The sequence below is a fragment of the Alternaria infectoria genome (assembly GCF_024043175.1).
Source record: "Alternaria infectoria strain BMP 0036 chromosome Unknown scaffold_36, whole genome shotgun sequence".
NCBI lineage: Eukaryota > Fungi > Ascomycota > Dothideomycetes > Pleosporales > Pleosporaceae > Alternaria > Alternaria infectoria.
Genome location: NW_026250725.1, coordinates 19,716 through 37,475, shown reverse-complemented (window position 1 = coordinate 37,475; position 17,760 = coordinate 19,716). Strand labels below are relative to the sequence as shown.

At 52.8% G+C, this 17,760-nt stretch overlaps 6 protein-coding genes across 6 annotated transcripts; 4 read left to right on the top strand and 2 right to left on the bottom strand.

The window, feature by feature from the left end:
• Positions 1-2,794: 2,794 nt before the first annotated feature.
• J4E92_010414 (uncharacterized protein) lies at positions 2,795-3,608 on the top strand (the record flags this gene model as incomplete). Its single annotated transcript, XM_051501752.1, has 2 exons — positions 2,795-2,981; positions 3,043-3,608. The coding sequence occupies 2 exons, from the start codon at positions 2,795-2,797 to the stop codon at positions 3,606-3,608; spliced, it is 753 nt and encodes a 250-aa protein (XP_051347987.1).
• Positions 3,609-3,903: 295 nt separating this feature from the next.
• GPI3 (Phosphatidylinositol N-acetylglucosaminyltransferase gpi3 subunit) lies at positions 3,904-5,597 on the bottom strand (the record flags this gene model as incomplete). The annotated part of the gene is made up of 4 exons (XM_051501751.1): positions 3,904-4,972; positions 5,025-5,413; positions 5,463-5,497; positions 5,549-5,597. The coding sequence occupies 4 exons, from the start codon at positions 5,595-5,597 to the stop codon at positions 3,904-3,906; spliced, it is 1,542 nt and encodes a 513-aa protein (XP_051347986.1).
• A 300-nt stretch (positions 5,598-5,897) lies between these two features.
• Positions 5,898-8,021, top strand: J4E92_010412 (uncharacterized protein; the record flags this gene model as incomplete). The annotated part of the gene is made up of 1 exon (XM_051501750.1): positions 5,898-8,021. The coding sequence occupies one exon, from the start codon at positions 5,898-5,900 to the stop codon at positions 8,019-8,021; it is 2,124 nt and encodes a 707-aa protein (XP_051347985.1).
• A 1,998-nt stretch (positions 8,022-10,019) lies between these two features.
• Positions 10,020-11,357, top strand: J4E92_010411 (uncharacterized protein; the record flags this gene model as incomplete). Its single annotated transcript, XM_051501749.1, has 3 exons — positions 10,020-10,089; positions 10,142-10,424; positions 10,487-11,357. The coding sequence occupies 3 exons, from the start codon at positions 10,020-10,022 to the stop codon at positions 11,355-11,357; spliced, it is 1,224 nt and encodes a 407-aa protein (XP_051347984.1).
• Positions 11,358-11,825: 468 nt separating this feature from the next.
• On the bottom strand, positions 11,826-14,510 carry J4E92_010410 (uncharacterized protein; the record flags this gene model as incomplete). The annotated part of the gene is made up of 1 exon (XM_051501748.1): positions 11,826-14,510. The coding sequence occupies one exon, from the start codon at positions 14,508-14,510 to the stop codon at positions 11,826-11,828; it is 2,685 nt and encodes an 894-aa protein (XP_051347983.1).
• Positions 14,511-16,495: 1,985 nt separating this feature from the next.
• J4E92_010409 (uncharacterized protein) lies at positions 16,496-17,362 on the top strand (the record flags this gene model as incomplete). The annotated part of the gene is made up of 1 exon (XM_051501747.1): positions 16,496-17,362. The coding sequence occupies one exon, from the start codon at positions 16,496-16,498 to the stop codon at positions 17,360-17,362; it is 867 nt and encodes a 288-aa protein (XP_051347982.1).
• Positions 17,363-17,760: the final 398 nt, after the last annotated feature.

Here is a 17,760-nt window from a genome sequence, read left to right as displayed (position 1 = left end):
ATCACTGATACCAATGATGAATAATTTGATGTTATCAACGTCGCCAGTTCCTACTATCCCGTCCATGGCACAGCGACAATGATAAGCCTTTGCTGTACTCGGAGACCCAAAAGCGACCATTTGAAGAGCCTTTCCTCCAACAATTCTATAAGTCTCACGTCGATCGAGAAAGGGATCGATGATCAGCGATCACTGTGGGGGTTTGGATCTGAATATAGGCGCTGGGATCTTTTTACAGAACTGAGATGCCTTATTCGACTTGATATTCCTTGTAGCATGAGGTACAGTGACAGTCGATCAATATGGACCCGATGTCGAGCATCCTCCAAATAGTCTACTGATAGGCTTCATAACGAAAGCAGAACCAGTACAGCATATGCATATGGCATTCCGTAGCACACCTCGATTAGCAAAGATTAGACATGCCCCCCTAGAGCCTACCACACGTCAAAACCACTGTCGTGTAACCATCCTGATATCGCAACGCATCGGTATCTCGAGCACCCGGCGGCTGGCAGATGCTACCCGAGCGCAACGAATCATCCCAGAAAGCCGTGTCCACACAGGTGAATGGTTTCTTCGTCCTTATCCTGTGACCTAGATTGGCAGAACTGGAAAGAACAGCAAAACATCGTTCCAAACAACGCAAAAGTGGCAAACCATTCGCAAGCGCGAAGGACGTCTCGCGGTTATGTATAGTAGACAGCGTACTGCCCTCAGGGCATCTGAGTGGCCATCTCAAAAAACACATGGCGACACGCCATCTCTTCATAATCCTTCCATCTCGATTCCTCCCACCTCGTTCCCACTACCAGCAGCAAAACCACTAGAATAGCATGAATCGAGAGAAACACAGATGGCGACACGCTTCCATCCTCCAGCTTCCTTGGTCCTTCTAGGGACAGCAAGGACAACCGCTCTCGAGCGTCCCCATCCAACGAAATGGGTATCGAGGAACAGAAACCGGGAAAACGGCCATGCAAGAGCGGAATGTCAAACAAAGATCCCCGCTTACCCATCTGCCCAATCCACCTGCACGACATTGGTATGTCTGGCCAGTGACCAGCGAGCCAAATACAACGCATCCAATCCACAATGCCAGTCGAGAAAACCAGAGACCTGTTCGCCGGCCGCTGGCTGCCAATAGCGAAGCGCCGAGATATCGTTCGAGGATGCTAGCGCCTGGAGCCCTGTCCAGCTGTCTTCCACGCTCTGATTGGCTAGCGCTGAGCAGAACCTTGTTAATGCCGGATGAGGTATATTAGCTGTGATTTCTTTCACCTACCCGTCGCTGCATGCAAAGTATATTAATAGTCTTTTTCTGTGGATGCGAAAGTATTTGCGGTGTTTGTACCTTCTACATCTGGTTTGGTGGTGCGGGAAGGTGCAGGTGGGTATTTGCGACCAGCGACGCCAGCGACGGGTGGGTACAGGGTAATGGTACTAGGGCATGTGGTAGCTTGGGTACTTGCCAGCTGATGATTGCGTGACTAGGTGTAGGACGGGCGGCTCTGCGGGTAGTGGGTGGGAGAAGGAAATGGAGGGAGGAGGGAAGGGAAGAGGGAAGGAAAGTGGAAGGACTGGGTGTGGAGAGGGCGGTTGATTGTGTCCAGCTTGATTGAGGTGGTTAGAGAGATGGTTCTTGGTTTTGCACTGTACTGTGGTAGGTAGCCAGTTCTGATCGCGTGCTGATTTCCAACTTGCCAGACTCGAGTCTTGCTGACGCTGGCAAGACGTGTCCGTGAAGTTTCCAAACTCAGCGCAGGAAGGCGGGCGACATCCGTCTCACTTCAACATCAATCATCAACTATCTATACTCACACCCACAACACAGCCCCAACTCCAAACCTCCACCTCCCCATCAGCACATCATCAAGCACCCCTCCCGACGATCACAGATCTGCCCATCTCCATCTCCATCTCGCATCAGCACCTTAACCCTCTAACCCATTACCAAATCACCAACCCCCTCCCGTCGCAAAACCCAAAATAGCCATGTCGCCAGCCGATCCCCACGGGCGTTTACAGCACTAACCCCCAAACCCGGCTAGCGGCCGTCTTGACCACCTCCAGGCGCGCTCGGCAGAGCAGCGAACCACAACGCACCCACCATCCCTCCCATCTTGCACGAAACGCTGTGAGCCTATCACACCCCCGCCAGCTATATTTGGGGTCTTTTCCAGCCTGCACTAGCGGACTAATCGAGCAAAGCGAGCGAAAGCAGTGGCTGGAAGGGCGAGTGGGACACGGCGGTAAACGGTTGCTCGGCTTCGCAGACTCGGTCGTGTGTACTATGGATGGATCTGTGTGGAGCGGGCGACTACGCGCTGGGAGTAGGGTTCGTTTCGTGTAGTTCGTAGCGCGGTGTTTGTGTATATAGGAACATGGCATACACGGCCTCGTTGACGGTTTCCCATATCCACCTCACTACCAACACAACATCTCACTTCCCTCTACAAGAGACCGGCTTTCGTCGTCGTTCGCGTACTTTCCTTTGGGCTTCTTTCCTTGAGGGTTATTTCTGACGTTTGTTTCATTTCGCTTGGACCGTTTTATTCATCTTACGGATCTCATCGCTTCCGAGTCTTACAATAGCTCAGCAACAACCAATCTATTCCCGGAATACTATCATACCGGCGGCAAGGCTTACACTGGATTCTTGAAATACGCTTGGTTTTCTGGTATAAACATCGAGACGGTCGCACTCTATTCGAACATCACACAAGCATCCAAGACTTCGACTCGGCAATCTACATCACCATCCAAGATACTACTAGTCGACAACCTCTCAAACATGATCTTCACCAACACTCTCAGCCTCGTCTTGGCCCTGGCACCAGCCACCATCTTCGCCGCTCCCAGCCAGACAGTCGACTCGATAGCAGCTTTGATCCCTCGGCGAGACATCCCCGCGGTCATCTACAAGGAGCTATTGAAGACAGACTCACTATGTGATCTATCCAACGTTGCTCTCCCTGCTGGTACGTCACCCCATCCCCACCACCAACCATCCAAGAAACAACCCATATTAACACGCCCCAGCACCCACCCCCCTCGCCGCGCCCGCAAAAGGCACATCCCTCCGGCACATCGCCATCGGCCGGGGCACCCAAAACTACACGTGCGCCGACTCCTCCTCCTCCACCATCCCCAAAGCCACCGGCGCCATCGCCACGCTCTTCAACGCAACCTGCGATGCCGCCCGTCTCAACGTGAACATCTTGGGCCAAGTCACCGATCTCGCACTCAACTACGCGATCCCCACGTCCGCAGAGGCAGACCAGCGTCTCAGTGGCCACCACCAGTTCACCGCCGCGGGCGTTCCCCTCTTCATGCTTGAGACGGACAAGAACAATTTCGGTCGTGTGGAGTGTGCGGTTAATGCCAAGAGTGCTGCGCCCGCGACTGCGACCAAGGGGACGAATGGTCTGGGTAGTGTTCCGTGGCTCAAGTTGAACGCTACGGTTACGACTGAGGGCGAGGCGGCTTGGGCGTACAACGAGGTTTATCGGATACATACTGCGGGTGGTATGGCGCCTAAGGACTGCAGTGGGATTGAGGGCAGTTTCACGGTGGAGTACAGTGCGCAGTACTGGTTTTACGCTTAAGTCGTGTCGGGTTGACTGATTGTCATTCCTTTTTCTTTTCCGTCTTCTTCTGTACAAAGCATTTTCATCGGCGTTGGGGGCATGGGATGGGGGAGTACCCGGTTCAGCGTTCCGGCAGGAGCATAGTAAGCCTATCTGGATACGGGCTTCGATTAGTAGTTAGCATATACCATTCTCCGCGATTCTCTGTTCATAGCTCATAGTTGGGCGAACAGTAATCGTACTATTCAAATCACAAAAGCCGTTGGCACGTCGTCATCTCGCCTTTTTTCAAGTGATGTCTTTGTGCAGTGTCTCAACTATCCTCTGGTTCCTCTCTCTTCGGCTTTCGATGCCTCGAGCTTCTCTTTCGAAGTAAAGTCCCTTTTTCAGGGTCAATGTCGGGTACGAGCAGCTTGTTGACCTCTCCTTTCGCTTGCATGACCTTCTTAGGCCAGTCATAGCATATGTCGATGCGTGATCTGGGTGCGAAGATTTCCAGAACGAGGTAGATGAGGTAGTCGACGATGACACAGATGCAGAAGAGCTTGCCGGCCCAGATGCCGCAGCCGAAATATCTCTTCAGTCGCTCAATGAGTGCGAAGCTCTGCACACCCGCTCGACCACGGGTTGCACTCCATGCGCCAGCTGCCCCTGCGCCTTGGTAGAAGTCGCTGTGACTGATTACGCCGCTTATGCCGTCGTATACTCTCTCTGTTCGCTGCGCAATGTCGGTCCAGGAGTACATCTGCTTTACCTGGTTGTGGAAGAGCTCGGTCCTGACCTTTCCAGCTCGCAGTTTGGCGATGGCACGGCCTGTTGCTACGACAAGATCGTCTTCTTCGGGTGCCGCGAACTCAACCATATGGGTGGGCAGCACTTCAGGGATACCTCCGACTCGAGTCGCAACGACGTAAAGCCCACATGATGCAGCTTCCACAATGACGGTTCCGAACGCCTCTGTCAACGAGGGGCAGAGATAGATGTGTCCGCGTACCATCACGTCTCGGACTTCTTCATGGCGGACCGGACCGATCATGAGAACCTTGTCTTGCAGCACGTTCCGCTCAATCATCTGTTCGAGATCAATAGCTTTTGGCCCATTTCCAGCGATGATGAAGCGAACGTTCGGGTTCGCAGCAACAATGTGGGGTATAGCAGCGACTAGCAGATCGGTGCCCTTGTTGTAGTATAGCCGTTGTATGACAATGACAGTGATAATCTCATCAGGGCCCATTGGCTGTCGGGGACCAGGTGCCTTCTTTGTATCTTTTGGATCGACCGAATCGTGGGACAAAGGACGGAAGTTCTCTGCCACCACCGCGTTGGGTATGACAGAGACCATGAGGGGGTCTAGCGAGGCTCGAAGGACGGTGTTCTCTTTGCTACAATGTGTTAGCAGCTGCCAGCCCTGAGAAAGTACCAGTGAAGACATACCAAGTATGACTGACGCAGATGACATGATCCACATCACTCAGGGTAAACTTGAGAAGCTTGTTCGTAAGTATGCTTCCCGCATCAGCAAATCCAAAGAGGCTGTGATCCGTGAAAACCGTCCTCAGCCCCATAGTCCTCGCATGCAATATGGCCTCATGGCACAGACTACTGAGACTAGCATGGCCGTGTACGATGCCGATGTTTTCGCGGATGACGATGTTTCGGAATATGGGGAAGAAGGAGAAGACGGTCGGAAAGGTGGTTTCGCGGTATATGACCCAGAAGGGGACGTAGTAGACTTTCAGGCCGTTGGTCAGGTAGCGAACGCCAGTCCGGCCAGCGTAGGCGTGTGTTATGACGATTACTTTGTGGCCGCGGTCGATGAGTTTCTGGAGATGTTAGGTGTGAATACAGTGGGACTTAGTGATGGGGACCTACACTGGACAGTTGGTACATGTGACTTTCGACTCCTCCTACGATTGATGAGTACTGCGCCGAGTCTCAAGACGCGGCTAGGTGCATACCGGGTTGAGGGTAGAAATTGTCGCTGACCATAGCAATATTGTACGGCATGATGGCGGATTGTGAGGACTGACACCTCGAGTCTGCTCAGAAGGATACATCGCGCTCACATATGGGCGCAATTGAAAGGTACCATGGGTGTATCTGGCGGGGAGCACCTGCTTTGTCGCGAACTCAGGGCCTCGGCGTGGGCGCGTCACCGTCGGCGTCTGGCGTGGCTGGAACTCCGACTAAATTTCCAGGGTCCATAGATTTTCTAAACTCACCATCCGCCGGTCGCAACCATCGCGAATCCTTGCAGGCGCTATTTCAAGCTGTCGCAACCTGAACTCGCACAGCATCGAATACACCATGTTTCAAAGACGTTACGTGCCGCCCGCGGTTGTCGCCAAGAAGCAGCCTTCACCTCCCGCGCCCGTTGTCGCAAAAGCCTCCAGCCCTGTAATTGCTACGAATGAAGAAGTCGCTGCCTCAAGTCCCGAGCCCGTAGAAACCAGCCCCGTAGCAGAGGCGAAAAAGGCCATCAAGAAGCCGAAAAAGAGAAAACGCGAAGCCGAGGCCGCCAAAGAGGAGGATGATGAGATTTCGAAGAAGCACAAGAATGTCTTCTCCAAATTTGAAAAGGCAGCGAAGCTAGCTGAAGCCAAGAGTCAAAATGCAGAGGAGGAACCTGCAAAGGATCCACAAGAGGAGGGAGAGCTTCATGACCTCGAACCTATGCCGCAACCCGCACCGATTCCCGAGCCCGTCTACGAACCCACCTTCTCCACCCTTCCCACCTGGCTCGCGCAGCCTACTACCGTCGAAGCGTCAAAAACAGTCCCCTTCGCTGAACTGGGCGTGGATACTCAATATGTCAAGAAGTTGGAAAAACAAGGCTTCAAGGACGCTTTGGCTGTACAAACAGCATTGCTACCTCTGCTACACCCCGGATTTGACCAACACTTGGGCGATATATGTGTGTCGGCAAAGACTGGCTCTGGAAAGACGCTGGCATATCTACTCCCTATTATGGAAGCGCTCAAAGACCGCACCGTACCTGTCCTATCCGCCATCATCGTCGTACCAAGCCGGCAGCTCGTCAACCAAGCCCTACAAGTCGCCGAAGACCTATGTGCTGGAACAAAGATCAAAGTAGGAACAGCGTTGGGCAATGTCGCGTTTGCGACAGAGCAGAAGCAGCTCGTCAAGATGCGACCACAATACGACCCAAGGAGGGCACAGGAGCTGCAGGAGAAGGCCTCTCGACAATATCAGACAGGCTTCATGGAGCGAGGAGGATTGTACGACGACTTGAGAGCCATGCCTCTCGATCACGTTCCACAATATGATTCGGGCGTGGACATACTCATCTGCACTCCGGGTCGATTGGTCGAGCACATCGAGCACACAACAGGCTTTCTGCTGAACAGCGTGCGCTGGCTTGTCATCGACGAGGCTGACCAGCTTTTGAACCAAAACTTCCAGGGCTGGGCGACCGTGCTCATGGACGCCCTCCACGGTGAGACTCCGGTTGACTTCATGAACGCTCAAGAGCGGATACGAAAGCGGGAGCGCGACGCCAACTCCATCTGGTCCATGGCATTGCCTGCTCGAAGGCAACTTACCAAGGTTGTCCTTTCCGCGACAATGGAAAAGGATCTCACAAAGCTGGGCACTCTCAAGCTAAAGCGACCGAAGTTGGTAGTCGTACAAGACGAGACTACAGAACTTCAACCACTGGAGACAGAAGAGAATGTATTCGAGCTGCCGTCTACTTTGGAAGAGTTCGCAGTACACGTAGGCGATGGTACGAACAAACCATTACACTTGCTATACGTACTACTCAACTACGTTTACCCAGGCACACTAAAATTGTCGAAGCCATCTTCAGACTCCTCAGACTCTTCAGACTCGGATTCATCCTCAGACAGCGAATCTGAGTCCGACTCGGAAAGCCGCGCAACCATATCCCAGCAAACCGGCCGCGTCCTCATCTTCACCAAAAGCACAGAAAGTGCATCCCGCCTATCCCATCTCCTCAGCGCCCTCATGCCCCTCTTCGCCACCCACATCAAAACCATGACCCGCGCCCTAACCGCAGACGCCTCCCGCAAACTACTCAAATCCTTTAGCTCCGGCGCCACCAAAATTCTCATCGCCTCCGACGCCGCGTCCCGCGGTTTGGATATCCCCGATATTACCCACGTGATCAACTACGATCTTCCTACCAGTATTACGAGTTATGTTCACCGTGTGGGTAGAACAGCGCGTGCGGGCAAGCCGGGAGAGGCTTGGACGATGTTCACGAAGACGGAGGCGGCGTGGTTCTTGAAGCAGGTGGCTAAGGGGGATAGTATTAAGCGTGGCAATAAGAAGGTCAAACGCATGGAATGGAAGGAGAGTACTGTTACAGCGGATGGGAAGAAGAAGGCGTACCGCGCAGCGCTCAAGAAGCTAGAGAGTGCTGTCACCGGCAACGCCGACGCAGAATAGACTCGCAAGGAGAATGCGCCTTTGACTTGGACGCAGCCTCAGGCTCAGACGCAGACTCACACTCAGATTCAGATTTGGACTTAGACTTAGACTGGGGCCTGGTCTTGATATGCGGCGAACTGCATGTTGTTGACCGCAACAAGTTTGCTTCGAAGATAAGGCAGCCGTCAACTTTTCTTTCCTTTTCCAGATACCCAATCCACAGCTAGTATCGGAGAATTTCTGTGCCTGCGTGTACCAAGCTTCCTCAAGCAGCTTGGCTTTGCTTGATACCATCCTCTACGATCGACAGATGGCGTGGAGTGACATGCGCCAGCAACGACTTTGCATCGCAATGGGCAGGTGATAAGAAACTCTAAACCCCCGAGCATCGGCATAGCATTGTATCTACAACGTTGATAGGACATGAACAACATTCCGCATTCCAGCCTGGGGGAGCGCCAACTTGCGAAGTGTGGTGCTAAGCATTCTCCTCGGCATGCGTGACCAGGCTTGATGGTGCTTGATACCATCCTGCTCCGTGGTGTAGTGTGCTTGGAATGTTGCGGATCACGTCCTGAATTGGCAGGTTGGAAGCGCAAGCGGCCTTGTGATGCGCAATTGGCCGAGCTCGAGATTCGCGATTTTGTGGGCAAAAGTGCCCCATGCTGATGATTGGTCGTGGCATGTGTCTTTGCGACATGAAAGGGTTAGTTAGGCCAAGCGGGATGGTCCACTAGGGCCGGGCCTACACTCAACCTCTCCCATGTGCCGTCTGCAGACGCCCGCCCTTCAACCACACGACCCATCGCCACCTACCTAATGCAGTCCGCCGCCGCTCTTATCGCGTTGTTTGCTAAGTTACGCTGTTAATTAATCATGCGTTAACAGCTACCGATCGGCTGGACGACTCGGCGAGTTTCTGGAGGCTGGACATCGGGCGCAAGGGCAGATGTGACTGCGCTGTTCGCCGGCAGTTGGCCTGCTGATCGCGAGCTATCCATGGTACTACGGCACGTTTGCATGCGACTATCGATACCAAAGCATATGTCAACAGGCGAACGACAGCCATGCAGCCACGGTGTAGAAAGCATGGACACACGTTGACGACATTGACGTTATTGACGGATGTCCGTGTTTGCATGACCAACACACCTCAGGCCATCTCCAGGCCGCGTTTCAAACGGCTGTGGCTGTCCCGCTCCCTGCAGCATAATAGCGCCAAGCGTGAAAGTGGCATGCTTGGTAGCGCGCTTCGAAGCTTGACTGGCAGGCACACGCACTACACGACACTGGGGAAGCACTAACCCGCCACTTAGCGAACAAGGGACGCTATACTATGGCAACTTTCATTCCAGCAGTCACCAATAGCCATGAAGATTCGGTACAGTACTATTAACTTGCCACATTCTTCGAAACATACCTCGGTCCCGCCGTTGCTTTCGCCTGCGGAACCTCACAGCCTGCAATTACACGATGTAGTACTACGGACACGCCGCCACGCATTCGGTCCTACACTCGCGCAAGATGGTCACTTCAGTCGCAATATCCGATCTACAAGGGCCGTCGCCTACCCCAAGCGCCCTTCTACCAACACCCGGCTCCGCATGCACTTGCGTGACCGACGCCAAGTCTCAATGTAGCAGGTAAATGTATGAAACGCGGCGCCACCGCCTTGCGAGCATGATCGACCTGCCAAGATAGGACTCGTTACCATGAGTGGTTGCGGGATCTAATTTCAATGTTGATCGTTTACCCCACTATGATCCTACACTACGCCTACGATGCCAATAGAGGGCGGCGTAGACAGATCGAACAGGGTAACGAGCACATCATCGTCATGGACAAGACTTTATGCCGCGCCTTGTTGGCATTGCTTGGTATAAAGCCAAGGCATCTCCTCGCCTCTATTGCTTCTGTACCGGCTTCGTCTTCTCTTCAAGCCTCTCATACAGGCTTCAGCTACCACTGGCCTTTCACCCCTCGCTCTTCTGCCGTATCAGATAGTCCATCGTTATCATGCCTTCATTCGCCCACCTCACGGCGGCGCTCGCTCTTGCCAGCACTGTTGTTGCCACTCCTGTTCTGCGTATGTCAAACACTGCCTTGATGAAAAGCTCCAACCTGACACGTGATTGCAGACAAGGGAAACTCCTTCTCGGTCGAGCAAGTTCCTCGCTCTACCTACCTGAAGAACGGACCCGAGCAGAAGATCAAGGCTCTCCGCAAGCACGGCAAGGCTGTTCCTCAAAGCCTTGTTGAGGCTGCACAAAACAGGGCTAGCAACACTGTTGTTGCCGCTGCTGCTGCCAGTGGATCAGTGCCTGCCGCTCCCAACGACGCATATGACTCGGCATACCTGAGCCCGGTCACCATTGGCAGCACCACTGTCCACCTTGACTTCGATACCGGAAGCGCTGATCTGTAAGTCACGATGGGGCGAAATGCCTATCCCCATATAAGACCCACATCTAATGTAACCACAGGTGGGTCTTCTCGTCTCTCCAAGCCAGCTCCCAGACCGCCGGCCACGACTACTACAAGGTCGATGCCTCCAAGGTCAAGAGCGGCTACTCGTGGAAGATCTCCTACGGCGATGGCTCTGGTGCCTCCGGCAAGGTCTACGCCGACAAGGTCACCGTCGGTGGCGTAACAGCCACCTCTCAAGCCGTCGAGGCTGCCACCTCTGTCTCCGCGCAATTCTCGCAAGACGTCGACACGGACGGTCTGCTCGGCCTGGCCATGTCCTCCATCAACACAGTGCAACCCCAGCAGCAAAAGACCTTCTTCGACACCGTCAAGTCGCAGCTCGCGTCGCCCCTCTTCGCCGTCCAACTCAAGTACCACGCCGCCGGCACCTACGACTTCGGCTACATCGACAAGAGCAAGTACACCGGCCCCATCACCTACGTCGCCGCCGACGACTCTCAAGGTTTCTGGGGCTTCAGCGCCTCCGCCTACAGCGTCGGCACCACCACCACCACCAAGTCCGTCTCCGGTATCCTCGACACCGGCACAACCCTCATCTACACCGACCCCGCCATCGTCAAGGCCTACTACGCCAAGGTCTCCGGCGCAAAGAACGATGCTACTCAGGGCGGTTACATCTTCCCTTGCACTGCTACCCTCCCTGATTTCTCCATCACTGTTGGTGGTGTCAAGCAGACTGTTCCGGGTAAATACGTCAACTATGCTCCTCTTGATGATGGTACTGGTGCTTGCTTTGGTGGTATTCAGACTGATGACGGTATTGGCTTCAGCATCTTTGGTGACATCTTCCTTAAGAGCAAGTACATTGTTCATGAGATGGGCAGCTCTGGACCTAGACTGGGTTTCGCGCAGCAGGCTGGTGTTTAAGCCGTGGATGGCTTGGCTTGGCTTGGCTTGGCTAGGAAGGGGGTGGCGAGAGTGTGAGTTGGCGTGATACCATGAAGTCGCTGAGATATGCGGCGGTGCCTTTGTGGGCTAATAGCCTAGTGCTTTTATTTTCTGCATAGTAAATATTATCGTCTTGCTGTTTACAACTTTGATCTCGTGGGATTTCTCGTGATGACTGTAGATCTTGCATTTATTCTTTCATGTTTGGATGCAATGTGTCATGGTCGAGAGGCACGCACCGGATGAGAGCCATTCTCTCGTGTACAAGACTGGAATGAATTTCGCTAACTGAAGGCACAGCCTGCATGCGTTATAACGCGAGACTCTTCCGAGACTAGGGCCACTCAGTCACCCAGCCATGCTACCATGTCCAAAACTCCGTCGCTATGCATATACGCTCTATTGAAACACTTGGGCTCTTCCGCCTCATACCACATAAAACTCCACTCAAGACGTCGACTTCGTCAGCAAGAACCCGACATTACACTCCTGTTCCTTCAGCACATCAAGAAACACATCATCATCAATTGCCGCCGCCATATTATCCACAACCCCATCTCCTGCATCCTCCTCTCCGTCGCTCTTCTTCATTCCCTTGAGAATCTTAGTATCGATATGCCGATACTCCATCAACATCCTCAACTTGGGTTGTTTCGCCGCGCGTCTAGCCTTGATATTCGCTTCTTGCTCTTCGATGTTGACTTCGCTTGCTTTCGTGAGGGTGGGATAGGGGTCTTCGTCCGAATCTTCGATGTCGTCTTCGGGCGTTTCTGCTTCTTCTTCCTCAGCTTCGAGTTTGACTTCTGGTGAGCCCTTGCAGTCACACGTGCAGCCGAGGATGTCGTGGGTCTGGCAACCTTCACGCTCGTCGAGACGGAAGAGGTCGCGGAGTTCTTCTTGTGAGAAGGAGGAGGCGGAGGCTTTGTTGTCTACGACGGCGTTTGCGAGACCCATTTTCATGACTTGACGCTGGTAGATTTTCTCATCTAGTCCACCTTGGATGAGGAATCTGTATACTTTGCATGGCAGTTTCTGGCCGTCGCGGTGGATACGTGCCATAGCTTGCAAGTCGGTAGCGGGGTTCCAGTCGATATCAAAAAGCACGATGCGCGATGCACCGATCAGATTGAGGCCGACTCCTCCGGATTTCGCAGATAGTAGGAAGGCGAAAGAAGTGGTCTTCGGGGTCTTGTTGAATTTCTCCACAAGTGCTTGGCGTTTGTTGGCTGGCGTGCTGCCATCGAGACGGAGGTAGGTGTATGACAACGACACCAAAAGTCGCTCGATCATGTCCAGTGTGGTAGTGTAATTCGAAACAATGACGATCTTCTCCTCAGTGGTGGTATAGATCCGATGAACAAGGCTATCGAGCAGTCGCAGCTTCGCACTCGAAGCACTTGAGCTGAGAATCTTGGGCGGTATCAGTGGGAGAAGCGATTGCAGCATCTCCGATGGCGTATCGTCATTATCTTTCGATGATTTGAGTAGCGAAGGGCTGTTGCAGACCTTCTTCAGCACGTTGATGAGCTGTAGCGCAATATCTGTACTTCCCAACGCTATTCTGAACGTTGGTGAGCCCAGTATGGCGCGATAAGCCTCTGCTTGTCCTTTGGTCGGCCTGCAGAAGACAATGTGCTCAGTCTTCGGTGGGAGGTACTTTGCAAGCACTTCTGCTGTACGGCGAATCATGAATTGACTGGTAAGGGATACGAGCTCCTTCCATCGTGCCTCGCCCTTTTCGAGCTCTGCTTCACTTGCATCTGGCTGACGGCTGCGCACGATGGGCACTTCGAAAGAACGCTTGAAGGCTGATCGTTGCCCCAGTAGGCCAGGGTTGACGAAGTCAATGGCAGTGAAGAACTCGCCCAGATCGTTCTGCAGTGGCGTGCCCGATAAGATGATCCGCCGCTCGGTGTTGAGAGACTGGATCGCCTGCATGGCCTTGTTGTTAGCAGTCTTCAGCCTGTGGCCCTCATCTGCAATGACGATATCGACAGTCCCTTGCTTCATTTCCTCTTGCATAACACGCAGCATCTCGTATCCGACGATCATGATGTTGTAGGCTTTGCCCTTTGTGAAGTTGGCAATCTTCTTGTTCTTTGCGTCCAGCACATACACGCCAATCCGCTCGTTGCCCAGCCACTTCCGAAACTCACGCTTCCAGTTATCGACCAGGCCGGCGGGGCATACGATGAGGGCTTTCTTGATGACCGGCGAGGCATTGTGTATGGGGTTTTGCTTCATCAATGTCCAGAGCAGTGTGATGGTCTGCAGTGTTTTTCCCAGACCCATCTCGTCCGCCATGATCGCGCCTTCGCCCTCGCATCGCATGCCCATGACACATTCGTATAGAAACTGCACGCCCTCACGTTGATGTTCGCGCAGATGCTTGCTGAGAACCGGATCAACGACAACGTCGACTATCTGCTTTTCTTTCGGGCATGACGTCGGCCGTTTCATGACCAGGGCGTTCGGTGCGTTCGGATCGTGGCGTGGCTGAGGGATCGATGGGTTTCGTTGAGGCATGACGGTATTCGACAATAGAGGCGCCTTGAACTGCTGCTTGCGCTGAGCTGAGGGCTTGTAGTCTGGCACATCCACACCATCGTCACCAGTATCTTTTCTCTTGTTTGCTTTCGACTTGGCCGACGAAAGAGGCTTGTATCCTGGTTCCTCGCGCTTCGACTGATCTACAGGCGCAGCTGCAGCCGTCCCCAGGAACATGCGCCCAGCGAGGTAATCAGCCTTGTCAATGGACGCCTCCACTTCTAGCTCCTTTCCGCCGATCGATAGTGCCGAGCCTGGAAGCAGCGGTCGAGTACATGCTCCTTTCCCCAATTCTTTTCCCGTCTCGCTATCCGTAAGCGTCGCATAGCCGCCTGTGACGGCAAGTACGCCATCACCATCCCATGTCTTATTCTTCTTAGTCGTGTATTTTCGCCATAGGACCGTATAATAGTTTCCTTCGAGACCCGGGGGTAGGAATTGGGCTGGTGCGGGGGCGTTCAGCGTGTTGAGCGGCTGGCGACTGCCGGCGGAAAGCGCGTTGGACGAGACTCTAGGTTTCTTCTTCAATGGCTCGCCAGTCTCTGAGCGAGGGCGAGCGAGGGTAAGAGGCCGGAAAGGCTTCATGGGTTCGGGTGCTGGGGGAGCACATGCTGTGGGGTACGAAAGTGTATGGTGTTGGTGGTGGCAAGCGCGACGCGCCTTCCCAAGTTTGGAAAATTACGGCGCGCTATCACGTGATTACACAGCACTTATATTCCCCCGGTCATAGATATGCTAAGGCACCTTTGAACTTCTTCGATAGACGTAATATGTCTGTAAGGCGCACATGTCTCTTGATTTTGGAAACTTCCTCATGACGTCATTGTAGCGTGTGGCCAGCTCCTAGGTGATCGCGAAGTGCGAGTTTTATGTGTTGTACTATACAACATGTGCCATAGCCATAGAAAAGCCAATGACAAAGTACACAGTCGTCACAATCATGTTTTCTCTTCGCAATTTCTGAGAATAAGAATGTGCAGTAAGTCCAGCTTTCACGACGAAACTTTGGAGCCCGCATACGACTAACGCTTCTCAAGTTCCTCCCCGCAGCCCGCCCGGGCGGGAAAGAGCCAACGAAATAGCATATCGTTCTCAGAAAGCATACGTCCGCAGAACAACCCCAAAACTCCGTGTATTCGTGCTACTAAGATAAACAGACAGCTCATTTCAACAGCCATTCCATAGTTTCCATCTGTATTCCAGTGCGAATGTTGAAAGTATAATGCATAAAGCCAGGAAACGACCTGAAATCAATGTTGTGCTTATACCGGTTGGCAGCCAGAGCAGTCTCGCTCGCAGTTCCCAACGGTGTATCGAAGTCTTCAGCTCCATGATACCAGGTTATCGGATTTGCGTCAATGTCTTCCAGGTTGAATCTACATTGTGGTTCGTGCTGTTAGTGATTGTTTTTCTTGTATGCAGCTGAGAGAATTGGAACTAACCCCCACGGTCGCGGAGCAAGCGACTTGTCGTTATTGTAGCCCGAGAAATCCTGCCTTTGCATCTCTTCATAGTTTTTATTCAGAAGGTGAGTGTACTCGACATGGCTCTTGATATTCCTTTGGCGAAATCTTTGATAGTAGCCTCCTGGGTCACGCAGGGCGGGCATCCAATCCTTGAATTGTTCGGCGACGCCACTCAATCCTGATATTGCTTTCTTGGCTGCGAAATTTGGGTGACTAATGCCGCACATGATAGATGTCTTTTTGAGTCGGTGTTTAGGAAAATGGTAGGCTGCCGCTAGTGCATACGGCCCCCCTCCACCCACAGAAAGTATCTTGAACACTTGAACGCCGCGATGATTAAGCAGATGCTCGACGTCCCGTATGAAACCCAGCATTCCTCGGTCATGCAGTGAGGAATAGCCGTAGCCCGGACGATCAATGGCCATGACGCGGATGCCGTGATTTGCAGCAAACAGATGTACGTGCTTCCAGTCAAGTCGACTACCAGGAGTACCGTGAAACAGAACCCAGCATTGCCCCACCTCTGCCAGACGGCCGAGTTGTGCGTAACTCAACATGGCTCCTGAGGGCAAGGTGATCACCTGGCTATCGTAGGGCCAGATTAAAGCGGGTAGAAGCGTATTGTCAAATCCACGCTGAGTTGGATTACGCTGAGTTGAAGTTCGCATCGAGCTCAGCTTAGGGTACAAAGGTTTTTTGCTCGAAGCTGATGCGTATCGAAGCCGCGCCTGGCCTATCCGATGTATGTTGCATGCTGGACGGTACCAAGATCGTGTCGCCATTATCCGTCGAGCGCCAGCAACGGCGTTTCCAAACTTCGTCTCCATGGTGGTAGTCAGTCAGGTGACCGGTCCCGCGCACTACTCAATCAAAGAGTGTTTGACGAAAACCAAGAGCTGGCATATCGGGAGGTTTGCAATGAAAGTTTCGAGGTATATGTCGAGATAGACGGAATCCGGGTTGTTGTTGGGCGCGCCTGCATACGGAAGGAGCTGTGCCACATCTTGTCTAGTCCATATACGGCAATCCCTTACATCTCAACACATTAACCCACGGCAGTGCATTTTCCGTCTCCTACTACAACACTATATCGAACAGCTACATATGTCGTCTCGAAACCACGGAGTTGAGCTCTGCCTTAAGCTCAACTTCTGTCCACCAGCCACACTCTCAATCTCCAACCCCTCGGCATCACCTTTGAAGCTGATCGCCACTATCCACCAAACCTCCTCGGTCTTCCCAGATAGACCCGTTACTATCTTGACCAAATACTCATGTCTCGACACTACGCCTCGTGAGGATGCGTTTCGCAAGGGCGCTATGCACTCACCGGAACTCGCATTTCCTTCCACCCTCCAAGTAGATGGCTCTGCAAAAGTGCTCAACCTCCGGCCCACAAAGCGCATTACGTTCCACCGGATATCAGGCGACCCAGATCTTGCCAAACGCCCCGAGGATCCCGATACCCCTGGATTCACTTTCGTAACAATTCCTCCGGTGGGAAAAGGTTCTGTACAAGTTTCGTGGGAGCTCTCTGCTGAACGGCTTATGTCGAGTCTCGGCGACGACTCAACCTCGCTCCAAGAAAAGCTTGAACATTTTCTACGAGTCGGCGACACCTACCATGTCTGGCCCGGCAATCTTTCAATTCGATGGTGGTCATTTGGCTCCTTGGAAGACCCGGAAGGCTTGAAAGGCAAGAAAATCTCGCGCTTCAGCTTTTCTGACGATCTCGGGTTGGATAGGGAAAAGGGAGCAGATGAAAGCGAAGAGGTTGTTAGTAAGATGCGAGATCTTATTGATTTGCACAACGTGAACAGCTTGTCTTCGAGAAGCGCCGTGGAAGGAGAAGAGAAGCCGGATATCAAGAAGATGAGGGAGGAAGGGTGGGTGTTCGGAGAACCGCCAGGGCTGTTGAAGATGATCGCGCAAGACGAAGACAAAGTAGCGACTTTCAAGATCGTAGAGTAAGGCGGTTGGCTCGTTGGGCAAGTCTGTCAACAGTGCATTAAGACAATGTACCTAAGTCATGCATACTTCGTTCTCAATCACGCGCTGCTTGAGATCGATATCGATATTTCCATCTTCCTGTTTGTGATGAGGAATCCACAAAGTCAAGGGTTCGGGTCAATAGTGGGAAAAGCGAGTATTTGAATTGACTATATGTAATCATTACATATTGCGTAGAATCTGCAACGCACGACGCATGTGGTTCGCTTGTAAAGTGAAGTGGTTGTCGTTTGGATGTATGAAGAGCTCAGTGTTTTGTAGTCGATCGCGCATGTATCGCATGCCATCCGGAGGGTTTTGTACGTCCATGCCTCCAGCAATTATAACGATTCGGTTAGCATCTATGTCCCTAAGCTCGT